Here is a 26,911-nt window from a genome sequence, read left to right on the forward strand (position 1 = left end):
AGAAGAAACTAGACAATATTCACATTTAAGAAGCTGGAATCAGTGAATTCCTATCTTTTTTTAATTAAATATGACTCAAAACGATGAATCGATTATCAAAATAGTTGGCGATTAACTTAATAGTTGACAACTAATCGATTAATCATTGCAGCTCTAGTGCAGATCAATTTGTGTTCCCTAATTTTGCCTGAATTCTTTGTCATTCTTGTGAGTTAAATATCTCAGATTAAATGTGCAGTTTCCTTGACAATACAGATTTGAATAAACAAACAAACAAACAAACTGCTTCTTTACCTAATTCCATGGACTGAATGGCAAGTTTGAAACAATTAAGTGATGTTACAAGAAGTGGAATAAATAGAAATCCTCACTTCATAGCTGTGTAAATGAATGACATAAAGAAGCTGGCTCAGATTAAAGGTCTGCCAATGAAAGGCATCTTTCATTGGCATCAGTGTGCGTGGTACACTTATAGCACAGCTCATCATGGCATTTTACACTTTCACTTTCGTAATTTTGTATACACAAATGGCCCATTAAACAAGGTTGCAAGACTTGTGAAGATGTATTGTGATATGTTTTTGACTATTATTTTTAATTCTCCGAACAGGCGCGCTGTCTATTTTATGAGCTTAATGGGGGTTCTGATATAAATATCAACCGATTTCAGTGCCTGTGCTGATGAAAAGATCAGCTCACTTATTCTCAACCACTACAAATATTCCACTTAGTGTTAATTCGGTAAACCTTCTCAAAAAGGATTACACTTGTTTCACTGCAGGGGATACCGACTCCAGTAGATAATGGAATCCCTGTCTGTCACAGTGCCGAGATGAAAGCCAATCTTTTTGTTGTATTATGTCCCTCCTCCACCTCTCACATGAATAGTTAACAGAGAGGTGGAGGAGGGACAGAAACTTGAGAGTAACTGCCCCCCTCCCTCTCCTCGGCTGGCCAATGGCAGGCAGCTTACAGTTTAGAATTGAGGGCTGTGAAACTATAAAACAGTAGTGCTCTGACTGCTCAGCCAGGAGCCTGAGCTCTCAAAATCAACTCAAGAAGACAGGGCAGGAAGCCTCACACCTCTGCAACCGGAAAATATACACCATTCAAAGAAACATTTCAACAGTTTAGGATGACAGCAATGAAGACAACACTGGCAACTGTGACTCTGTGCCTGGTGGTGCTCACGGCCACAGGTTTCCCTTTGGAGAAGAAAGGGGGCTCATCCTCGGGCAGTGCCGGCAAGGAGAAGCGTGTACAGTACGCAGGGTGGGATGATGTGAATGTCATTGCTCATGGCCTGCTGCAGCTGGGCCAGGGGCTGAAGGAGCACGTGGACAAAACCAAAGTCCAGATGAGGGACATTTCCACCAAGCTGAAGGTCTTCAACCGCACAGTGGCCGAGCTGGGGAAGGAAAGCCAGAAGCTGCGAGTGGAGGGGGAGGCCCTGAAGGCTCGAGCCCATGGACTGGAGGACAGAGAGGGGCAGCTGCTCAATGTCACGGCCGAGCTGAGGGAGAAGGCGGAGGAGATGCAGCAGGAGAGGAGGACGATGAGCGAGAGGATGAGCCTGCTGGAGGAGAGGGTGGACAGCATGCTGCAGGGGGACGCTGTGCTGCCTGACACCAGCGCCGGTGGCAAGAACAATAGTGATGCTCACAACATCCAGGTGAGAATGCGCAAGGTTCTGTTTTTGGTCTGTGATGATAATCATTTGTTCGGGAAGGCAGAAGCATGGAAAAAATTAGGGGAGTGACGTTAGCTAGTTTGGGAGGAAAGTGAGGCTAGATGAGGCTTTCCACTGTATGCAAAACAGAATTCCTATACTCCCAGTGGCATGTCTCTGCCGAGGAACACCTCAGACCAAACTGTACGCATATTCCTCTCCTGACATGATCCACAGAGTCACTGACTTCATTCATTCTTAACCTTATCCACAAATGATAAAGAATTCCAGATATATTGTTTCTACAATAGCTAAATTTGTTTTGTTTTTTTACATTAGGATCTCATCTCAACTTCAAGATATTACCATAAAAAAGCCCCACAAAGTACAACATGTTTCACTGCAGCAGATGGTGAAAGTCATGTTAGTGGATGTACAGTATGCATGGACCGTTGGCTTTCATGGTGGAGCTTTTTTCCCTTGAGCTCAAAGGCACTAAATCAAAATGCACAAAGGGCAAGCAGTGGGTGGGTGGGTGCGTGAGTGGGGGGGTGGGCGCATGAAGAGCGTGCAGTACGTGCAGGGAAATACTAATGGCTGCCAGACAAAGGGATCTGCACGCATCAGCTGCAAGAATGTGTGAATAATTCTCCACAGCTGGGACATTTCACAACCTGTGGAGTATTTGGCCATATGACACAACGGAAGGGGCTTATGAGAGTTGCAGGTCTTTAGTACCTGAGCCTGAACGGCTTTACAGTGGGACGGACAGTTACACAACCACACCACAGCTTGTTGGAAAGGACACATGCTTGTCATTGAGAGTTGAAAATGTTACCTAGTGTCTATGTCGCAGGGGTTTCAAATTAAACTCTACAATGGCCCGTTTGTTGGGTTCATTCCTAGTTAGTATACACAGTCTTTGGTTCATTCTGGTGTTTCTGTGGCGATGTCTTCTAAAGTTCTAAAGCGCCACCTTTTACGCACAGGCACTGTTGCACAGAATGAAAGTTGATCAAAAGCTAAAAAAAAAAAGTGTGTGTTGTGTTGTGTTTCAGCTGATGATAGAGGCTCAAAACAAACGCGTCGACGACCTGATGGAGCGGATCAGACTCCAGCAGGAGAAGCTCGACAAGCAGAATGTGCGCATCAGGACCCTGCAGACTCAGGTGAGGAAGCGTTAGTTACGCGTTCAGGTTAACTGCAAACGCACGTCTCCGCATTCCACATCAGAGGACTTGTTGTGAAGTATTTTCTCACGTTGTCATGTTGTCTGCACTCTCATCAATGGTCCGTACCTTTTTTTTTTCAGGTCCAACAGTCACGACTGAGAGCGCCCTCGCGGAGCAGCAACACTGACGTGCAAAGCGGCCTTTCCGAGCAAAGCGACTCACCAGTCGGTAAGTAAAGCCAGAAAGCGCCCGAAATCCCCTCCCGACACAGTCTTAAGTCGACTGGACAAAATCTGACGCCAAATGTAGCAGACCATCTGCTTAGCAAGGCTCTAAAGAAGCTTAAATCACTAGCAATTAAAATCAAGGACTCTAATCAGTTTGGGCACGCAACTCTCAGTGTGACACCAAACATATCAACTGGTGGACTTTTTGCCCAACCAAAAAATCCTAACGGCATTGTTCAACTAATACAGTGTAACATTAACACAATTAAATCGCGAAAGGAAGTTATTTAAAACTATAACTTAGCCATCCTACTTTTCAGATCTATTAACTAGAATATATTTCATTATTATTATTTTTGTTCATAGCCTTATTTGAAACGTATTTCAATCATCAGGGTATAAAGTACTCAGCCTGAAGTACTGGTGGAGAGAAAAGGGGAAATTAACATTGTCAGAATGAGGCTCAGTTTACTCAATGACCCTCATACTGTGGCTCACTGTTGTAATTGGTAATTGTAAAGGCAGGAAATGATGCCCTCAGTGAGCAGCCACACCAAGCAGCTGTTGCTCCCTGAACTGAACTGTGATTGGACCAGCAGTTCTAATGAATGCTTTCATCCAGACTGTACTCGACTGGATACACAGCAACTCCACACCAACTAGGACCTTAAGGACCGTTCAGCCTTCAAAGAGGACGAAAGGAATGACTGGAAGAAATGCTTGTATAAAAATGCATATTCTATGCACATTCCAATGGTAGATTTTTAATTAAGATAGATTAAAATAAATAATACATTTAAAGGCAAACCTCTGTCATAGAGACGGCCATAGATGAGAAGTAGGTGAAAGGTGAACATGGCTGAGGTAACAGTTGAGACCAGTCAGCCAGTACATATTACAATAACATCTCTGAGCTGTGACATCAGCAGGATTTTAGCAATGAGGAAAAAAGAAACAAGTTTATCTGGAAAGATTTCAACTGGGGGAAAGTTCGCTGGTCTCCGAGAGAGTTCAGTCAGGTTCACACAGCTCAACAGGATTACTCACACTGTTCATTTCTGTAGTGTGTGTGTGTGTGTGTGTGTGTGTGTGGGGTGTAGATGAGGGGAACCTGAAAGTGAGGAGGGAAGGCTTTGTACAAATCTAGCATGCAATGTTCCTCAGATTACTGTCCTTGTGCCCGAGCCAAGAAAAAAAAAAGGAGGGAAAACAATGGGGGAATGGGCAAAGATGGTCTATATTTATCTGTGAACTTTGTACAGATATCCTCCACTGTTTTGAAGACACTCGCCTCCTCCCCCTTTTTTTAACATGTCCCACCTTTCTGTGTAAAACAAACATTTGTACGTCCCCTCAAGAATGGGCAACCTTTCCCCTAGATCTGTCAGGGAGTCAGACATCCCTCCTCCTCCTCCTCTTCAGTCATCCTCTCCTCTCCTCCCCCATCCCTACACACAAACCCCCCACCTCCATCCTCTCTCTTTCTCCCATTGTAATGAATAAGAAGTGTGCCAAACTGGCCACCGAGAGTTCATGTCTTCTAGGGGAAAGGTCATCACACACAACTGAGGTTTTGTGTTCATGCGGTCAGCTGGTGTGCTCACATTCAAACAATATGAAGGCCAATATCCAAGGCAAATCAATCGGGGGGGAAAAAACTAAATATTTTTCTTCTTTTTGTCGTGGAAAGATATTAAATAGCATCACATGATGATGTCATCCATGATAACTGGATAACTGATACTGGAGAGGTGCTATTGGTCCCATGCATCATTAGGCACACGACAGCTCCGATTGGTTCCTGGGTTCCCTGCTTTATGTTACTGCCTTCTCCGATTTCTTTTTGCAGCGACAGCCCATATCCCCCCTCCGTACCACGCGCTGATCACTCCCCATGCATGCACCAGCCATGCGCTCCTGCATTACCGATTGGCTGCTGTGCACATGAAGGAGTTGTGACAGACCAGAGGGGATGGGGGGGGGGATCAATGACAGGGAGATGGGGGTTGAGGAATGTAAAGGGTAGTGGTGTGTGCAGCTCAATTGGATTTCTTTTTGCAGTGACAGCCCATATCCCCCCTCCTTACCACGCGCTGATCACTCCCCATGTATGCACCAGCCATGCACTCCTGCATTACCGACTGGCTGCTGTGCACGTGAAGGAGTTGTAACAAGCCACCAGAGGGGTTGAGGAATGTAAAGGGCAGTGGTGTGTGCAGCTCAATAGGCTGGAAAGCCTGGAGAAGGCTGCTTGAGAACTGGGAGAAAGGTCATATTTATAACTGAGACACAAGTGCTCACTCTCTCTGTTGTTGGGGCTACGTCAAAGGCTTTTATCGGGTACACGTTTATATCTCAAGACTTACTGATAAGCACACTTGGAACGATAGTCGTATTTGCAGAAACTCGGCGCGTGCAGTGCAGAGAAACATGTCACTGAGAGGTTCCCTAAGCAAAATGGCCTACTTGTCAATTCTGGGTTGAGTAAACAAGTTTAGATTTCAGTTGGAATTTGGCAGCTGCCCAGCGAACCTTCAGCCTCAGTTTTACGAAGAACTTTTTTAACTCCATCACAATAACAGAGTTTAAGGGAGTAAAGGAAAAAGCAAAACACAAATGTGTTATGCATAAACAGCATGGACAGCAGTGTAGATGAAAGGTGATCACACTGTTTGGATTGCAGTGATACTGTACGGAGCTGGTTGTCTTAACATTTGGATTTTTTTTTTCATTTCTTTTCTAGAAATGGCAACAGACTGTCATGAGCTGTTCCTGAGAGGAGAGACAACAAGTGGGGTCTACACCATCCAGCCCATAAATGCAGAGCCCTTTAAAGTCTTCTGTGAGATGACTGCTGGTAAGCAGAGAGAAAATTTCCCCCATTTTGCCCTTTGTGTCTTTGTGCCAACAATTGCTAACTACTAGACAATCAGTAACTGACTTCAAACTGTTCAAAGTCTCCAGACTGTACAAAAAGCTACACTGCTGGTTGAAGCAACTTTTCCTGATCAATCTGTTTGTCTTTTTGTCCAGATGGCGGATGGACAGTGATCCAAAGGCGCCAAGATGGCTCAGTCGACTTTGACCAGCTATGGCAGGCCTACGAGAAAGGCTTTGGCGCCCTATATGGTAAATGCTCTTTTGACTTTGATTGCACTCTCACTGACTGGACAGGTGCTAGCCTGCCTGCAGGGCTAGATTAGTTCACACAGCATTACTGTCCTTTACAACCACTGCATTAGAGGGCAGAATCTGTCCCCCAAAAGCATCTTATCGCTGATACGCTTACAATGGATCAAAGGCAAACAGAAGTCAACACAGCAGCAGATGTCAGTGTCAGTTTTTTCAACATCCCTCTTCTGCTTTTTCGTCTCTAGGAGAGTTCTGGTTGGGTCTTGAAAAGATACACTCCATTGCTAAAGATGGTGGCTACATCCTCGACATCAAGCTCTCTGACTGGAGTGACGACTTAGCGTCTATCCGCCTCCCCTTCCATCTGGGCGGAGAGGAAACCAAGTACTCGCTTAAGATTCAGAAGGCCGACACGTTCAGCCTCTTGGAGAGTTCCCTGGGGACTGACGCCACCTCCGGCCTGCCTTTTTCCACCCGTGACCAAGACAACGACCAGAAAAACGACAACAACTGTGCCAATCACCTCTCTGGTAAGTTGTAAGGATGCAAGGATAAATGCCTTTTTTTTGTATTTTTCAAGTTTCCAATATATCGCTCAAAGGCAGCCCCTAACCTGATATTGTCCTTTGTCTTGCTAGGTGGCTGGTGGTTCAGTAACTGTGGTCACTCCAACCTAAACGGTAGATACTTCCAGACCCCCCCTCCCAAGCAGCGGCACCAGAGGAAGCAGAGCATTTTCTGGAAGACCTGGAGGGGCCGCTACTACCCTCTGAAGTCTAGCAGGATGATGATCGCCCCTGCTGCAATCCTAAAAAAGGCCTAAAGAATAGAAAGAGACAGAATGTAAAAGTCGAGACAAAGAGAAGGGGGAGAAAGACGTAGATTTTGGACTATTCTTTCTTTTCTTGGTGCATTAAATGGAGTCCCAGGTTTCCAATGCTCTGTTCTCAGAGAGACGAGCAGATTCCTCCCCTGCACCTAGAGCAACAGATGGAAAAAGAGACCAAAAACAAAACGTGCAGTGGAAAGTTTTTCACATGATGTACCATTGCAATTGATTCCTTGTGTTGGCACGAAGCAGGGGGCCCCTAGTCAGGAGAACATCACAGAGCGAGTCCAGGCCAGTCCACGGTGTTGTGAGCCACAAAGGATTTCCAACAAGTAGAGACGCATCACCAGACATGTGGTGTCAACTGTGCATGTTGGCTGTGGTTGAGTTTAAATGTGGTTTTGTAGCAAGTAATCAACACTGTCAGCTAAAAACAGATTAAGAACTGCTCTTATTTTGTAAAGGATTGAATGTAGGATGTAGGATTGAAGTGCAGGCCAATTAAGAAGGCTTTTTAAACCCAATGGTGCAGACCAAATAACGACATTACGTCATGACGTCATTTTCCACATGAGCATGATAATATGTGTTCAAAGGCATTATGTAACGTTATAAATCACTGTAAACTAGGATTATAATGCAGAACCTGTGTTAAGACTGACGATACACTGAAAAACCATTCAAGCCTTTTGTAGAATACATTTTCCGTCTGCAATTGTGAATTAAATTAGGCATATTCTTCACTGACTTTGTTGTCTGTGGAGATTTTGATGGTGTTAAGTCATATTGACTTATTTTAAAACGAGAGGCATGGTTTTGTACATAGCGTATGAAGGAATGTCATCGGTCTTTTCAGAAATAGATCTGATTTGTTGTGACATTATCTGTTGTCCTCGAGACTTGAGAGTTTGTTGTTGTAGATATTTCCTTTCCTTATTTAAATGCTAAAGAATCAATCTATATGTTTCTGGTGCTGCCTGTTTGTAATTTATATTGTCTTTGTCATGTTTGCCAGATGTTAAATGGTTTTTAAGAGACTTTTTTGGGGGCCATAGTGAGCCAATAAAATTGATTTAAACTAATATTGCCTTTTTGTCTGTGTATTATGTGTCACTTTGAGAGTATCCACAAGTTTGCAACAAATACAACGTAAGGTAGTATACTGGCATAAAACAGTCAACTGACAACAGAACCTAAATAAAAATTCACAGAAGCAAATACCATAACTTCAACCCCGACAGGCTTGTTCTACATTATCCCTTACATAATAGTGTGGAAAAAAAAAGTTGCGCTAATGCAAGCCCTCCCCTTAAATGGAGAAATTGGTTCTGCTGGTGGAAAAAAAAAAAAATAATCAAAAATGATTAGTTTAATTTGTGGTTTACCTGAGAGGACATTTCAAATTGTTCACAGATTGTTGCTTTCCATGTAAAACAATCAAGATTTGTCTTTGATTTTCATTTGTCCAATCAATGCTCTGTTTAAGTGAACATGTCATTTTGACCTTATGTAACCAAACCTGTCTGGGTAGTTAGACTTTCTTTGGAAACCACCTGCAGGCCCAAACACATACAGTAGAACTAATCCATTTCATTGAGCCACATGTGGCAGATCTCTGGTATCTCTTTATCAGCTTGCTGATATAATGTGGAAGCAAACTTCAGGAGGTGTCAGCTTTAATTTTTCACTGTACCACTTTCTGCTTCCTTGTCGGGCTTACTGTTAAGGTGCTTCAACCCTACTGATCCCGCGGGCACTGACAACTCGGGATCAACCTCTGTAACAGCTGATCTGATGGAGCGTGCCCTGAACTGACCTCTCCCTTCAGCGTTATCGGTGTAGCCGGTTAAAGTCAATGCCTGGCTGGCTGCAACACAATAGGTGAATTCCCTCGTTACCTGCCGAGAAAGATGCGTAACACTTTACTGACTGAACAAACCACAACCACCACAAAAATGCTGACTATCCCCGACAAAACATTTATTAAAACCGAAACGTGTTGCTTGCATTAAACACCTATGAGGAGCACCCTGTTAATAAATTACCATGGCAATTGTGCAATCCACAAAGGAAGGGGACATAACTTGCTTCACTTGTGCAAGGGGTGGAGTGCTTGTAAGCCCTTGTTGTTGCAGCAGTGGTGGAGCTTTGGTTAGGTGCTGCAGATGTGAATGGGACAGGAGGCCAGGGGTATACTTTAAGGGTTAGAGGAGTGGAATATCAGTATAAGAAAACACAGTGTAGATGAGTGCATTTCTTAATAACATAGCCTGGTTGCACCCTGCAAAACATTTAACAGAAGAACGACACGACACAACTATAGAACATGCATGACTTGTAACCGCTTGAATAAGACGAATGCAGTAAAAGGGAGCATGTGATTGATTCATACATTTATTCACATGTACAAATTGTATTCCGGTGGTACAAAGCTGTTGTAAGACTCCAGTGCTCACCCTCCTGTTGTCGTTATTGCAGTAAAAAAGGAAATACCAGCATGATCAAGAGTCAAGAGGTACTTTGGCAAATATAAATTATGTGTTGAGAAGGCAAGCAGACATCTCGAGCAATGTAATGTGAGGGGAAAGAACGGCGCAAGAGTATCAATGAGCGGCGTCTGTCAGCACTCATTAAAAAAAAAATGAATAAAAATCCATAAAATATTTTATTTTAAACACACACTTAAAACAAGTGGACAGAGGAAGAGTCTCGGTCTTCTTCCTTTCTTCATCGTTACACAAACCGCAAAGGTACGGACTCCCGGTATGTATGGATATTGCAATTCTATGTCAGTGTGCTTATGAGTGAGTGTATGAGACTAACTGTATTTAAGTGAGCTCATGTCTGCGAATAGATTCCATTTCATATCTGTGAACTGTAACCCTGTTCCTACCACTGACTCAAGTGAATAAAACAGGTGGAGCGGGGGAGAAAAACAACGCAAAAACATTTGGCAAAAACCCATCACGGTTGCAGAGATGAGGACATGGACACAGCCTGCAAATGTTTCTCCTTATGTCCTTGTCTTTGTTCAGCTCTCAGGGTGAGACACCAAATCTCTGTGCTCATAAACCAGACCCCAGACTGTACACAGGGGGGAGGGCGTGAAAGATACACAGCGAGTAACAGAACGAGAGACAGAGAGAGCGAAAGAGGGAAGCATAGTGGAGAGGATGGGTGACTAGTTTGAAGGAGAGAGTGGCTTGTGGCTGCAGAGTGTCTGATAGTCTCTCGAAAACAAGGGTGAACAGTTAGGGACTAGGGTTGGGGTGCAGAGGTCAGGGAGCGTAAAGTAGGCAGTGAGCTTGGGGGGGGGGGGGGGGGAAAAGAGGACAGAGGGGAAACGAGACTTCACTTCTCCCTTGTTGTCTTATTTCAGAGGTATTGTTGTAGAAAGTGCAGCAGCATTATCTCGTAGTGCTCGCCAGACTCAGGGCAGCGAATACTGTGTCGCTCGTTGGGGTATACCTGGAAAATTGAAACAGGGCAACCAAATTACAGACTGACATGTACTACAGGTCTGTATCCTGTAACATCTGCTTTGGAAAATACCTTACAACAAATGTAATTCTTCCTATACTACCACTTAACATTACAGTGGTCTAAGCCAATATATTAAACACATTTGCTGTTGGCTTTGTACATTTCTTTGTAGTGCAGACTCACACGATCACATAGACATGTATGATGAAAAAGGTATGTAAATGATGTAAACCTAGTATGGAGACATTTGATATGGCTACTTCAGAAAGATGTGTTTAGTGGGTGGAATAAGGCTTGTATGCTAACCTGAAGCTGGTAAGGCTTCCCAGCACGGATTATCTGTGACACTAGGAAATTGGTGTGGAAAAAGTGCACATTCTCATCTAGAAATCCATGGAGAATCAGCAAACGGTTGGGCCTGGAATGACAAGGATCACATGTTCTATGATTACATGGTTACAAATTGATAGGGTTCCATACAATAGAACGTTTTTTTTCCATGCCACTGTCTCACCAAATGCATGCTCCTGGTGGAATTATTGGGTCTTTGTAAATGACAGTTTGGTCTAGACCTAATCTTTTTTGTGTCCTGAGATAACTTCTGTTATGACTTAACACTATAAATAAAATTGAATAATAAGACATACATAACACACGTTAGCCAATAGTGAAAGACTCCCCATTTCTTCATGATTTAAAACAGGGAACGCCTTCGCTGATTTTGACACATTTATAGAAAGGTGCAGCTGCAGGGCTTCAGAGACTCTTTAGTTTGACTTCAGCATCCAAGAGCTGTGCTCCGACATGCTGTTTGTCAGGCCCTTGGGGTTTTCTCAGTCCCTAAAAATTGAGGCTAACTGGCACTCAGCTTGCCCACTTCAAATCTTAATTTCACCTCTCCAGATTTGAATAACTGTGGTGATTAAAAAAAGAGTGCAGAGATCAGTTTGTTTTTCATTTTCAAGTAGCAATGGAAGGAACATTACACCAACGTGTACATACCTCAGAGTGCATAAAAAAAAATACTAGCCACACAGGCATGAACACGTTTTCTTAAAAGTACTGCTTTCAGTTCAAAAGGCTCAAACTCATAAGTCACATTTTAGGCCAAGGATGAGAATGAGACCCAAATATTTGGTAAAGGACTGGCATCCACACGTGTTAAACAGAATGACCAAATTGTCAAGCCTGACTTGACAGGAAATAGGAAGTACCCAGCAGTCACGACGAAACGAGTACAAATAGCTATGCAATTACACAGGACATGCAGTGTGGTTAAATTGGTTGCAATAATAACTGAAATATTTACAAGTTTCACGCACTAAACTCAAAAAATGGTATAAGTGTCTGTATAAGTGTGTGTGTACTGACTCGCTGGGCAGCTTGTCCACGTGCAGGGCCACAGAGCCTTCCTCATAGCCCTGCTGGTTGTTCTCAGGCACGTCCATGTAACGCTCTGTGTAGCCTGTGTCGTAGGCCATCCACACAGTCACCGGGGCACCTGCAATAGCCAACTGGCAGGGAAGCACAGTGTATTCAGATGGAAAAGAAAGTAAAATAAAGAATACAAAAATAGTATCTTACTGTGGAAAAGTGTAATTTTGCACAGAGAGCGACTCAAAATATGGTACAGGAGGAAGGTAATGCCTTAGATGTACTGTATAATTATATAGTACATTCTCTGTGTGCTATGGATCAGTTGGATATACATTTGGGGGGGGGGAATGGTATAAAAATTAAACTTTCAATCCCTGTAGCACAGGGATGTATGTGCAGATATCCTCACTGAATGACAGATATTTACCAACACATTGGACAACACAGACACCATGTGGATGTAAGTGGCAACTACATCATGTCCAGTTCTGTGACTGGACATGAAGCAATACATTCTATTTAAAGTGCATTACATAGTGATGGTATACTTTCGTATTACTTGCTAAAGGAGACAGCAGAGAATGCTCATTGATAGAAAGTGAGTATATGGTTTAAGGACAAAAGAAGGGCTGAAGGATGATAAATCCTCCTAACCTTGAAGATATTGGGTCGCTGAATGAGCCCCATGAGAGAGAGGAAACCTCCATAGGACCAGCCGTGAATGGCAACACGGCTCAGGTCCACAAAGTTAAACTTCTCCGCCACATACTGCAGCCCCTCCACCTGGTCTTCAACCTCCACCTGACCCTGAAGAGACAAAGGCAGATTAGAGTGTACATTAGAGTGTAATTTAACCTGGCATGTTTTTTTTTTTTTTTTTTTTTTTTTTTAAATGGCATTTAATCATGTTATTTACGATTACCAACTTCTGCTTTCTAACAGGCGATTTAGAGTCGTTTTTCGTCTCACCCAGAGGCTCAAGAACTCTTTTATCCATCAGTCTATCCAAAATCTGGACCCGAGGATATCATGAAACAGGTTTCTTTGTCATGGCTGTTGATGCGTTTTCATCTTTGTACTATATGAGTAATTGTCGTCTAACTCTGTGTGTATTTTTCTTTTCTTTTCTTTTTTTTAGCGGGGCTGCTCGGGGGCAAATGAATTTCAGTGTAAACTGACAATAAAGTTGTATCGGATCGTATTAGGATGTATTCATTATTCATTTAGTCATCAAAATTAAATTCTCCTACTGAACTACAGTAATTTAATCATCTGACTCTTACTTTACCATTTTGTTTTTCAGTGCTCCTTCAAATTCAAGGCCCCTCTGACAGGAACCCCTCCCATCAATGACGACCACAGCATAGCCCAGAGAGGCCAGCGTGTTCAGGCGGAGGTACTTCATGCCTTTGAAGGAGTTGTTCACCAGCTGCACCTGGATACACACGCAAAATGTTGTCTTACAGTAATATAGGTTCAAAGCAACATTTTGTGTGAACACAGACCCAATTCAAACTCAATATATCCACGAACCTGTGGGCCTCCATACACAAAGAGAACAGTCGGGTGTTTCCTGCCAGGCTGCATGTTGTGAGGCTTGTACACCATCCCATAAAGCTGGAAGCCCGACTTCCCTGGAAAGTCAAAAATCTCAGGCGGGTTGTAATCTCCCGGGCAACCTGGAAGACATATTAACACATGTGGTCATCAGGTTAGCATGTTCTAAAACCATCAGGGATTGTGGGTCAACTCCTAATGGAACTTGAAAGCAATGGATCTGCAAAACCATACACTAAGGCACACTAATTGTGCAATAGGGTTGCACGATATTGACAAAATGTGATATTGCGATATCGATTATGAATATTGCGATATCGATATTAACTTCTATATTTTTTTTAACATATGCAAAATTACAAAAGTTATGGGAAAACGCATCAAAATAGATTCATAACAAATTAAACAAGTTTTCTTACAATACAAGGTTTATTTCAACTGACAGTCATGTTGGACTGGTCCAACATGAATAAATAAATAAGGACCATGTCTACAGAACAGGACATGTTTTACTGGTTTGACAGTATAAAATAAATAAATAAAAGAGTACAGGACACAACTTTTTCTGATTCGTTCCGTTTAGTTGTCTCCATCTATTTCTTCACTTACAATGTCACTCTGTTGAAATATGCACCCATGTGGTACGCTACATAGGGTTTGTCACATAGTGGACCCGTGCGCTGACGTGCACTAACATGTGCAAGTGGCACGGTAACAGCCAATGAAACATGATCATTATAGCGTTTCAAGCAGGCTCTAAATCAAACACAACTAAGCCACACAGCCAACGGACGGGACGCAGCGCTCCACAAAATATTGCAAATATTGCAACCCCTTTCGATATAATATTGCGCAACGTGATACTGCGATAACGATATTGAGTCGATATATCACGCACCCCTATTGTGCAATATGTCATGTTGCAGTACAGGCACCATTCACACAGACATTCATACACTGGTGGCCGAGGCTACCATACAAGGTACCACCTGCGCATCAGATAAACATTCACACACATTCACACACCGATGGCACAGCGTATTTGGGGTTCAGTATCTTGCCCAAGGACAGTTGGACATGTAGACTAGGGCTGGGCGATATGGAGAAAATCAAACATCACAATATTCTTGACCAAACACCTTGATGTCGATATTGCGACGATATTGTAGGATTGACAATTGGTGCTTTAACAAAATACTATTTACACAATGAGATTTTTGATAAAGTATCATCAGAAATGTCGATTTAATGACAAAGTGTGTAAAGGCAAATAATAGAACAGCTAGAACAGTCTGTTGAGTTCAGAAAATGACATCACTTTACTCTAATGCAGCCTTCAAAACCAGGAAAAGACCACACTTAATATATTACGATATCCAAAATCAAAGACGATATCTAGTCTCATATCACGATATTGATATAATATCGATATATTGCCCAGCTCTAATGAAGATTGCAGGGGCCAGGGATCCTCTGACCTTCTGATTGGTAGATGACCGCTCTACCTCCTGAGCCACAGCCACTCACAGTAAAGAATTGCAATCTCACTCCTGGCACTTTTAATGAATCATAAACGACAATCAATTCTGACCCAAATTGCTCGTGATGACAAAAGTGTTTGAGCACCTTGTTATCTGATTGCTGTCAGGACTGTCTGGAGGACGCCGCTGTGGATTGAACGGACCGTTCTTGATCTAATCAAAGCCAGACCTCAACTTTCCCCTACAGACTCAGTTCTATTGATTGTTCCAAAAATAAAACCACAGATAGTTGGGCAACCTTCAAACTTGGTCAGACTGCTATCTAAGAGAAACTTAGCGAGCCCAATGATGTAAATGCAAACAGTGCACATTGAATCAATCAGGAAACTACTGCATGCTGTTTGGTTACATCACATCCCGTTTACCTGGTGACTCCATCATGCTGGCCCAGAACTCAGGGACCACGTGTAGTAGTGGCTCACCTTCCGAGCTGGTCAGTTTGTAGACGTGAACACATGGAGGCGTACTCACGTTACTGTAGTGGCTGACAAAAAAGTCAAAGTTCTGCAGAACGAAAGAGGGGAGAGAGGTGCAAATAATAGAAATATAAAGAATTATGTACAAAATAGAACTGACAAGGAAGGAATGAAAAGACTGAGGGAGGAGGGAATGCAATTGTATACCAGGTTCTGTGTTAAAAAGCCCAACTTGAGCTACTGTCGGTGTAAAATACTGCAGACGGCCAGAGAACCTTTATCCCATATACTGCAGAGTAGCCAAACAATCCCTGGCAGCTTTCCTCAGGTTTTACAGTACCTTTAACTTTCAAGTAAAGTTGTCTCTCTAATATGCCTAAAACTATTTCACATCTTCTATTTGCTGCACTCACACTAAATCACAATCTGCACCGTTTGTGTTAACCCAGTACTCTGTCAGCTTTAAGTCACTGTTCTGATTTAGTTCTATTTTAGGTTCATATAAAACTTTGCACATAGCCCTTAAATTCACACTTGGATATCATCTCTTTTAACCACGTTGTGGGAAAATATGTCTTCCATTTCCTTTTACTAAAGCATTTGCTTTTTGAAACATGACTATCACTAACAGCCAAAAAAGGTCAAGAGAGGAATATCTGTAAACCCCATTGTTTGTTGGGTGAGCTACAATATGGATAGATGAACAGCTGGATGAGAAAATAAAGGAATGGATTATTGAAATGTGCATGTATGTATTTGGCCGAGTAGGTCAACAAATGAATGGTTTTACCTGACTAACAGAGCAGCTATGAGAGAAGCCAGACTTGGTTAGTCTGACCACATCTCCAGGCGAGTCATAGCTGACCACGTAGAGGTGGTGCTCCAGAGGAGTGTCTCTGGTGCCCTGGAAGTACACCAACTTTGATGCCTCGTTCACCCAGATCTAACAAAAGGAGAAAAGACAACAGCAGCAAGGCCGAGGCATGATTCTGTTTTTTATGTTTTTATTTAACCAGGTAGGCCGTTGAGAACAGGTTCTCATTTGCAACGGCGACCTGGCCAGGAAAAGCATACGCGTGTAAGACAACATACAGTTTCACATTCAATACAACACAAGAATACAGAATACAATAGGCTACATAAAGTATAGAATAAGTGGGCATTACAAAGCCGGCGCAAAGTGAGGTGTAGCTAACTCTTCAGTTCAGCACACAGGATTTAAATACATTTTTAGGGAATACCAGAGGTTAACTTGGTTTCTTTCAGTTTTTGAGGGTGTTCATATCCACACTGGATGAGCAATGTAGCATTTTTAGGACTTTTTTTTAATACCTAGTGCCCCAATTTTAGGACAGTGCAGCAGCACAATAATACTCAGCGCAATTCCTTCATTTGATGTAGCTGTAAATAACCTTAAATTAAAGCTGAGTTAGGACCTTAAGCTCATAATCATTGTTAAATGTCAAAGTCAATGAGTTGAGGTACAGAGTCACCACAACAAAATATATGTAAATGTCTAAATACTTTCCGAATGCACTCTAAATACCTGTATATCTTTTATAGGTATGAATCTATATAGTCAACACTGATGGACGTTGTCTAACCTTGGAACCGTGTCTTGCCAGCACTTCCCATTCTCCACTGGTCAATGTAACCTCCTCCTTGACTGCACACTTGAAGTCTCCTGCCAAAAACAGATAACAACATCATCATTCCTGACATACCGAGCACTATGACGTAAACTGTGATTATTTGATAGGATCATTTTTTAAATAAATGCAGAAGCACGTCATAGCCTCTTACCCTCTATGTGTTGGTAGTCCTCCGTCCAATGGTAGCAGCCCGGTTGTAACAGCGATGTGATTTTATACAGATGGCTGAAACCTGTTTTAGACTCATTTACCCAAATGAAAGTAAATTCATCTTCTGTTGTTTGAATAAAGGGATAGAATATATCATGAACCTGCGGGAAGAGAAGAACAGTCAGTTACTGATAGAAACACCTACAGCATTCACAAACATAACTATTAGTTCATTAGAAAGAGGAAAGACATTAGGTTTAAAGTAGCCAACGGGTGGGCCATGTGGAAAGACCTACATTAATCCAGACGTCTGTGGTCTCTTCATAGATTATGTATGGCTGTGTGTTTTTGGGCACGGCCTCCACACTTTCCTGCCTCTGAGCTGGGTCATCCGTGACAGGGATGAAGAGGGCTGGAGGCAGCAGGACCAGCTGTAGTTTTCTCTGGCTGCGGTCCAGAAGCACTGCACAGCCACTAGGGGAACACAGAGCAGACAGAACTCAAAAGATTGCATTATGCAAAACCATAAACATAAGCATAATTGCCCATTGACTAGGGGTGGAACAGGGGGCAAATTCAGTTTGTTACACGACTCCTTCTCGAGTAGAAATATATAGAGAAATTATCAGAACAAATAGAAATAATAAATAAAATTGAATATGAAATATGTCAACAAAATAGAAAAAGAAATATGTAGGTAAAAATGAAGTAGACATATGTGCACTATACTAAAATGTAGAGCATCAATATTTAAGTAAAAAGAGATATGAAATATGTCAAATTTATGAATATTATAATGGTGTAAATCCTAATGTAAATAATAATGATACTGAGAAATAGGATCTGTTGTGCGGTATAAACAAATGCACAATTAATGCAAGTAAACCAGAGTATTGCACAGTTTAATTGTTATTGCAGTATTGACACGTATTGCACACAGTCAATATTGCACAGTTAAAGATATAAATAATGAATAAATATTTATGAGTTATCCCAGGGCCTCCCAGTGTCTGACACTCTGAGGGGGGAGACTTCCTGTGGTGCATCTAGGTGGAATGAGTCTTGCACTGAATTTCCTCCAGTGTTTGACTATTGTGTCATGTAGTGGATGGGAGATGTTGTCCAAGATGGCACCTATATTGGACAACATCCTCCTCTCTCACACATAGAGTCCAGCTCCACCCCCACAGCGTCCCTGGCCTTGCGGATCAGTCTGTCTGTTGGCGTCTGCTAACCTAAGGCTGTTTCCCCAGAACACAACAGCAAGGACAGCACTGGCCACCACAGACTCATAAAACATCCTTAGCATTGTCTGGCAGATGTTAGAAGGACCTCGGCCTCCTCAGAAAATAAGAGGCGTTTTTTAAGTCTACTTTATTGTCAATGTACACTCCCAGGTACTCGTAGACCTGGATGGAAACAGGGTCACTAGGAGTCACGGTTTGGTGTGAGTTCGGTACAACGGGAAAAACGAAAATGCATAAGGATACGTTTCTTTTCATTTATTTTGATTGAACTATTTTTATTATAAAAAATAAGGAACACTTTTGTGTCTTCTTGTGCATTAGGAGGATTGTTTGAATTAGTTCCACCATGGCTATATTCAAACATTCAAAGCACCAACACATTTATCATCCCCATGATTGCACATCTGGGTGACGCCCTCGTGTGTTAGCATGTTGGATGTGTTTCCATTCCAGTTTCCGGGCGGAACATGAGCTTGCGAACTTTGGTTCCACTTTATGTGCATACTGTGTATTCTGCGTGCGGCTGCGTGCACCGGAAAGTGGCCCCCGTACCGTGACGGTTCGGTACGAATACACGAACCGTTACAGCCATTCCGTTTACAAAACTGTTTTTTTTAAGATGCAAAAGAGAATAATATCTGTGTCCACATGTATCCTAATTCAGGTCACATTATTAGTGCCAACACCAGGCTGTATACCTTCGTTCTGGTGGTTTATTTTGAGAACGACAGCATCATTAAGTCAACAGAGTCAAGAATTTGAGAGTAACACTCACTATTTTCCGTCACTCGTCCATCCTACTCTGGCGATGTATTCTGTCCCAGGAAACAAGGTGGTGAAGGGGACGACCAGTTCTTTATCTTGCATGCTCACAATCTGTACAACCATAAACACACATTAGGAACACCTAATTTTGGAGAAGAGGAAAAGACTAAATAAGATAGCGAAAGACTTACTCTTCCTTGATGGTCTGTCTTGATCTCTGCCATTTTAAGGGTAGCCTTGGGATTTTTGCTACCTATAAATAAAGAAATAAATGAAAATGTAAAATAGACAAAACAATTCACTGATCCAGAAGCGAGAGTGAGTGAGTGTGTGCGTGTGCGTGTGCGTAGGCAGCACTGGGCTACACTGACCTGTACGGGGATATCTGTATGCGTCTGCTTTCCGCTCCTCCAGTGCTGGAGATGGAACATGAATAATCTCTACTTCTGTCTCATCCACCTCTTCATACAGCAGGTTCACTGTTTTACCTCCATTAGTGTCTGACAGGGGGAGACAAAAAAAAACCATTACTGTATACAGAACATAGCATATGCAAACTCAAAAATAACCACCTTTACGGATGGAGGTAAAATTATATGGTTAAAAAAAAAAATCTGCATGTTTAAAAATGTCATGTAATCATCAAAAGGCATATAACAAATACCTTCCACTGCTGAGGGACTCCACCAGTAGCCAGTGAAACGGTCAAACTCTTCTTGGATGACAAATGTTGCTACTCCTGCAGACTTGGGGTCCTCCTTAACATTATCCACACCTGGAAAAAAATGTAATAAATTAGGAGAAAAGCTTACATCCATGTGCTAAACTGTGCATTTTGGTAATAAAAAATATGATAGAATAAAGCATCTCAATGGTATTTTCTCTCCATGTTGTACTATAAGAAGATAATGGAAATATACGAAAAATCTAGTATCATCTAGGATCACAATCAAAACATCTTTTCTTTAATTCACAGCTCTATGGTACGTTAAAGAGGATATTTAAGCATGTGAAGCTACTTATTGCATGCCGTTTTATTGCCTTCGGACCTTTGTGGCAGTGAGTGAGTCTCCTTTCCTCGCCGGTCTTAATGTGGGCGATCCACAGGTCGTTATTGTTGATGAAGGCTATGAGGTCAGGGTCTCCAGGGCAGATCTTGGGGTCCATGCGGGTCCCTGAGCACTGGGTCTTGATCTCCATGGGCTTTACAGGAGCAGACTGCTAAAACCAACATACACAAGCTTAGTCCGAGGCAAACAGAAGAGTGACTTTTGGATTAAAAGATATAAGATAGACCTGATGCAAGCATAAGACAGTTTTACAGACACGAAAGGTGCAATGAGCACAGTTGAGCGTGATGTATGCTTCTGCGTTAAATCTACACCGTGGCTACGTACGTAGGTAGGTGGAGATACCGACCCTACGGCGTAGCCTGAGGTGCACCTCGCGAAAAATTTAACTACACGTTGCGGTGACTCACGTCGCTCGGCCGTGGTTTGGTAGCGTCGCATCGCCCCCTAGTATTTCCCCTGACTCATTTCCTGGTTCTCCTTCTCCATAAACAGGATGAACAACAACAACTATAAACTTCAGGCCACTTACGTAGGCTATGGCGAAAGCTCTGCGTGGAGCCTCCGCACAACCATAAATCACGCTTTAGGTGTAGTGAGGTGGACCTCATTCCATCAGGAGCCATTCTTTCTGCATTGATTCCTGCTTGAGTGTGATCGCAAACAGCTCCCTCTTGAGGTTTTGAAATAAGAGTTGTGTTTGTTCAAATGTACAACCATGGAAATGACAGTACAAATGGACAGACTTACAACGAACGTTGGGTCAGTAAAGGCCGCAGGATTATCAGAGACCCCAGCCACCCCAACTACGGACTGTTCCGGCTGCTGCCGTCTGGCAAGCGGTATCGCGGCCTCAAGGCCCGCCCAGACCAGCATGCTCTGGACCAGCTTTTTTCATCAGGCAACCAGGGTTATGAACAATGGACACTAACGACCTGTTGCCTGCCTGCCTGTGACATGCAAACAACGTCACACACAGACACACACACACACAGACACACACAGACACAGACACACACACACACACACACACACACACACACACACACACACACACACACACACACACACCTCTTAAACTCTGGTTAAGTTTAGTTTGAGCTCATCTTCTCCACCTTTTCCTAAGTGTTTACTCTGGTGTTTACATTTGAAAATGTAAAACCCCAGGCTAGCAGAGTCGGCAGGAGACTGGCAAGCTGACTTCCCGATCCTTATGAGCGACTCATAGCCACATGCGATCAAATGATGCATTATGCATTGCGAGCATGGTGCCACTAGCAGATGAGTAAAAGTATGAATTTTGCTGTTATGTTCTTAAGTTAGGACACAAATGTCCAGCCCCAGCACCAGTGTAGGAGTAATTACAGCAATTACAGTAATGTATTCCTTTTTACTGTAACGCAGTAATATAACGCATTACTAATACAATTTCAGTAATATTATACCCATTACAATCTCAGTAACGCAAGTTACAACGCATTTTAACCCGAAATTTTGTTGTGTTTGATGTTGTTTTTGAATTCACCAACACCGCAAAACATTTTGGCAAAGAATAAAGTCCGTGAGTGTTATTTGCTGTTGGTGGAATTCGGTGGTTGAAATGATTGCAGAGACAGACACATTTGCCGGATGGACGTTATTTTCAGGAGTTTTTTACGCTGCGTTGAAGCGAGCTGTCCCGTCACTGTTCCCGTGGTCAGAGCCAGACCCAGAGACGGTACGGACAACATCCGTGTCCCAACAGGTGACGGTACGTCAGCGCGGACAGCCGTGTGTCCAAGCAGCTGACAGATACAGTATAAACATGTCGGGAATTAATGTTTAGGCTTGCTACATGTAAATATTAGCATTGCGTTTTATCAGCGGTGGAAAGTATAACTATACCGTACTTCAATACAATTGTAAGGTAGGCTACTTTTAATTGAGTATTTTCATTTTCTCCTGCTTTATACTTCTAGAGTCAAGTAGGCCTATTATACGTTTTACTTCACTATTTATTTTAAAGTTTTAGTTACAATGCAGATTCAGATTAATAATACAAAATACTATGAATAAATGATGATGTATTTAAGTGGCTAAAGATGGGACTTTGTCGATCTCGTGGTTAAATTCACATGCTAGCTGCCAAGTCATCGCCTACTTCCGCTGTTATTTCGGTGAAAGTAACTCAAAGGTAACGCAAAAGTAGTGTAAAGCATTACAATTCAGAGAGAGTAATGTTGTAATATAACTAATTACTCTCAAATGACAGTAACTAGTAATCTATAATGGATTACATTTTGGAAGTTACTTGCCCAACACTGCCCAGCGCACACCACTTATGGCGCTTGCCCACTGCTAGTACCAGCTCTACTCGGCTCGGCCGCGGTGCCCCGTCCTCCTTTTTCCGTTGCAGATTCAGTACCGCCTCATGCGTGAGGCGAACGTGGCTGGTCGTCATAGCGACGCCGCAGGATACTGCCGTGACCTAACGCGACACACACACAGAACGTCGAAGGTGTGTTGTTTTTGATTCTCGGCATGTGGCTGTTGCCACAGCCAGAAGACACATTTTGTTTCAAAACAAGCTGGAGGCAGCAAAAAAAAACACCGCTGGCTAAACTATTTAAAAATGGCGGGTTTGTTCAGGACACCCCCGTCTGTCGCTAGCAATGATGATGCAGTGATTAGTGACGATTCTCTCCGACCAATCAGTAGTCTGCAGGTTTTCACGTCACCTTGTGGTATCGCCTCAGCTCGCTTGGAACCTCGACGGAGGTGATACTAAAAAAACTACCCGTTAGCAGCTACCAGGGACTTTTTTTCATAATGGAAAACCCAAAAATGTGAGTAGAGTCGAGGCGAGTCGAGCAGGTACCATGTAATGGAAAAACGCCATTAGTTGCACTGTGGAACGGTGTACTTGCAGACCTTTACCTTGCTCTGAATGAAATTTGTCCTGAGTATCTAGGAATTCTAACTTGAAGAAGAAAACAGCAGTGTACTCACTATGAAGCCATTGCTGCCACCATCCTGACAGTAGAAGAGGCTGTTGCTGGCCTGGAAGAGGAACAGGCCCGTCTGGGCATGGTAATCATAAGAGGTGATACCAAACGCTCCGAGACGTTTACGCTCTCTCAGCAACTCCTCCTCTCGAGAGTAGGCCCCCTGGTGCGGTGTAGCCTTAGAGAATCAACAGTATGCACAACATTAAATAAACAGAAGAGTATATATATATATATATATATACACACACATACATACATACATACATACATACATATACACACAAGTTTTCTAGGTATATACATTTTAATCTAATCTCCCCCACCCCAGGTCAAATAATTACTCAATGGTTGTTCAGTGCAAACATTCCTCTCATAGTTTATACCATAGTTGCCTAATCTTTTTTAAAGAAAGTTAAGGAACATATCTGGGGTTGCTAGAAGCGATACTGCCACACCTTCAGGGACTGCTTATCTCAAAGTAAAAAGCTGCAGTCAAATTAATAAATACTGCTCAATAACAACAAATTGAGACACATCCGGCTGTGCTGTTTGGTACCGGCACTGCAAGAACGGGAAGAGAGGAGGAATTCACCTGGAAGTGATCCAGCATTTGTTTCCATGACAACACTAAGAGGGCCTCTTTCCGGATCTTCTTGGGGATTTCTGAGTAGAGCAATGAGTTCTCTCTGCTTCCATAAGGCATTCCTGGGAAACACACAGAAAAGAAACAAAGGCAATTTCAACAATAACTAAAAAAAAAAAAAAAAGCTTGTGCTTAAGGAGACATTTGACACAGTAATTGTTTTAATGTCACAAGGCAATTAGCCTGCCTAGAGCAGTCAAACACGATGAGGTCTAGTGTAAGGAGTACATAGGAGGAGTATAGAGAAAATACATATCATAAGCTGATGCAGGGGATTTTGTGCCCCATCATCAAGCATCAATCGCTTACCAAGGTAGTACAACCGGTGGGAGTGGGGTCCATTCTCGTCCTTCTTCTGCACAAACTGGAAGTCATGGGGAGCCTTGTTGGCGATCATGCCCGAGTACTTCCTGCTACAGTGGATAATGTCACGCAGGCCATCCCAAGAGTGTTTCTCCACGAAGAACTGAGATGGGACATCCTCCATTTCCACCACCTCGGTGCTGTCCGAAAGGCCGTCCACAGCCGTCATGCTCACTGTCACACAGCTGGATGTTGACATTAGAAAGAAATGGTAAGAGGTGCCGAAATCCAGACGAAACTGCACATATGCATTTTTTTTTTTTTATGGAATTGGTTAAATCGTTTATTCATCCATCCTCCTAAGCATTAAAGCAGTGAAAGGAGATATAACATGGACCTTATACTGTACCTTTTCCAGATACCCTCTTTATTGTCACAAAGTTTGACCTTCTTGACTCTAGGCATTCACAGGTCAACACACCTGTAACCTATGAACAAAGAACGGTACGTAAAATCAATCAAAACTCCAAAATAGAAAATAACAAATAGACTCAACAGGGGCACAGCCTCATTATGACAGATAGATATGAACATACTTTTGTCTGAGAAGACATACATGCAACACAATGTACATGGGAAAAACATAAATCATTCATGAAGACTTTAAAGTATATTGACTCAGAAACATGTAGCCATATAGCCTAACTACAGACCAGAGTGACACTAAAGAAGTATAATTCCTATTAAGTCTCTCATGCATTGGACGGATATTTCTCTGACTCTGCTTCAGGTGAAGTACAGGGAACAGGGAATACCCCACATTCCTTCTTTTATCCTTCGGTGTTGGGTAAGGGATTAGTATAATGCAAACAGGAGTGGGGAAAAAAATCATATGTTCTGAAAAACTGAAGTCCCTTTCTTATGTTAGTGTTAAGATGATGTGGCAGGCTGGTCTCATACTGTGACGAGGCACCTTAGATCTATGTTAAGAAACACTGAGCTCACAACAAAAACACCAACCAATATAATTCCCCAGCTTGAGTCACCAGCTAAAGAGTCAATTCAACAATATCCTGTATCACAGGTTAAGCTGTCACCTGCTGGTACCTACTGGGGATATTTTAAGAGGAGTGTACTGATGGAAGTGTATTTATGAATGGAGATTAACCTAAATGTAACTTGGATCTGACTATTTGTGTGCTTGCACTACTGGCTGACTGCAAAAATCCTCCCCTATTATTATGTAAAATATGTTAAAATGGAAATAATTACACTGTAACTTGTAATTTTATACATGAAAAGGCCCTATTTGGCTCAGCCGGTTACTCGATAGTTCGTTGCAATCTAATTTTAAGACTGGGAAACAAGTCGAGTTAAATAATAAAATATCGGTGTCATTAATTATCGTTAATGTGTATATATGCATATCATGCTGCCCAATGTATCAACATGCCACAACCTGAGGGACTGTGAATGATCGACACAAACACACACACACGCTTTATACATTATATACACACACACACATCCACAAACAAAAACACAAATACACACACAAACAAATACGCAAACACACAAGATATACTGTATCATGAACATAAATCAATCTTAATGTTGTGTTAATGTTCATATTACTGTCCGAATATTTGGAAAATTGTATTTTAAAGCTTAAACATTGTTATTGAAACCTTATGCCAATAAAGCCACTTTCAATTAAAAAAAATTGAATTTAATTAACGTTAATATGAACAGTTAGCTAGCCGAACGTTACAATAGATCTTTGTTCTCGAATTTCAACCAACGTTCCTCAGTCACACTGGGGAGAACACCGGCAAATTCATTTGTGTAAACATTTTAAACGGTATTAACGTTAGTTACATTTGGCAGTGAATGACAAAACCGCAAGTCGTTAGAAAATGACAGTCAACAAACCGTGTCTATGTTTAAAACCTCTTACTTAGCTACATTTTGAAATGACAGATCTCTTCTGTCATTTTCGCTCTGAAGCTACCGTTAGCTAGCTAGCTAGCGAGCTAAAAGCTAGCGAGCCGCGGCTGCTTGGATTCTGTAACAGACGCTTAGTCGACTGTCCCTACGAAACAAGCTAAAATGAAGAAAAACACTTACCGATATAGCCACTGTTTCTTTGACCAAGTTCTAGATTGTATTAGCTTGGTGACAATAAACAGATTGTACAACTGCTAGAGGTTGTATCCATGGCCCAGAGCGGCTACACACAAAATTTAGCTGGCGTTCAGATCGGAAAGAAGAGGAACCTTATCCTTGGTGGAGTGCACACCGGTACTTTTTTAGGGCCGCACTGCCGCTCAAAGCAGGCGTTCAATGATGGTCAGTGCTGCGCGGAATGTGGCAGGGTTCATTATTCAGATATCGACTCCCCATATTCCTCAGAAATGTATTTTAACCATTTATGTATTACCTCGGACTGCGCATTATGCCGGCTTATGGCAAACATGTCTGACATGTAAAAATTCCACCCGGATTAACCATTGAGAAAGTCAAGGGAAACAGTTGTAAAGCACGACTGGTAGGATTCCATTAAGGTACTCAACCATTACAGACTTGTATCTTCCAATTATACCCTCGTGTGCATTTGTACCACGCTTGAGTTTCTACGTGTTCTTTAAGGAAAATCATTTTCTGAATTGCTCTTGATGTCACATGAGGTAA

At 42.4% G+C, this 26,911-nt stretch overlaps 2 protein-coding genes across 3 annotated transcripts; one reads left to right on the top strand and one right to left on the bottom strand.

Annotated features, from left to right (window-relative positions):
* The first annotated feature begins 1,009 nt into the window (after positions 1-1,009).
* On the top strand, positions 1,010-8,111 carry angptl4 (angiopoietin-like 4). The gene is made up of 7 exons (XM_031281338.2): positions 1,010-1,672; positions 2,728-2,838; positions 2,982-3,069; positions 5,812-5,925; positions 6,102-6,197; positions 6,446-6,730; positions 6,839-8,111. The coding sequence occupies exons 1-7, from the start codon at positions 1,136-1,138 to the stop codon at positions 7,021-7,023; spliced, it is 1,416 nt and encodes a 471-aa protein (XP_031137198.1). The 5' UTR covers positions 1,010-1,135; the 3' UTR covers positions 7,024-8,111.
* Positions 8,112-9,405: 1,294 nt separating this feature from the next.
* On the bottom strand, positions 9,406-26,557 carry LOC116037429 (dipeptidyl peptidase 9). 2 transcript variants are annotated; one of them, XM_031281337.2, is made up of 21 exons: positions 26,348-26,557; positions 24,630-24,708; positions 24,227-24,465; positions 23,867-23,979; positions 23,276-23,449; positions 20,267-20,435; positions 19,882-19,992; positions 19,589-19,717; positions 19,409-19,470; positions 19,228-19,328; positions 17,502-17,679; positions 17,207-17,366; positions 17,008-17,087; positions 16,194-16,346; positions 15,353-15,491; positions 13,423-13,568; positions 13,178-13,324; positions 12,544-12,696; positions 11,884-12,026; positions 10,819-10,930; positions 9,406-10,497 (listed from the first exon to the last, which is right to left on the bottom strand). In XM_031281337.2, the coding sequence occupies exons 2-21, from the start codon at positions 24,683-24,685 to the stop codon at positions 10,405-10,407; spliced, it is 2,658 nt and encodes an 885-aa protein (XP_031137197.1). In that variant the 5' UTR covers positions 24,686-24,708; positions 26,348-26,557; the 3' UTR covers positions 9,406-10,404. The 2 variants fall into 2 exon arrangements, with proteins under 2 accessions (XP_031137197.1, XP_031137196.1); XM_031281336.2 differs by having other exon boundaries at positions 20,267-20,438.
* Positions 26,558-26,911: the final 354 nt, after the last annotated feature.

Source organism: Sander lucioperca, chromosome 9, assembly GCF_008315115.2.
Source record: "Sander lucioperca isolate FBNREF2018 chromosome 9, SLUC_FBN_1.2, whole genome shotgun sequence".
NCBI classification, from domain to species: Eukaryota; Metazoa; Chordata; class Actinopteri; order Perciformes; family Percidae; genus Sander; species Sander lucioperca.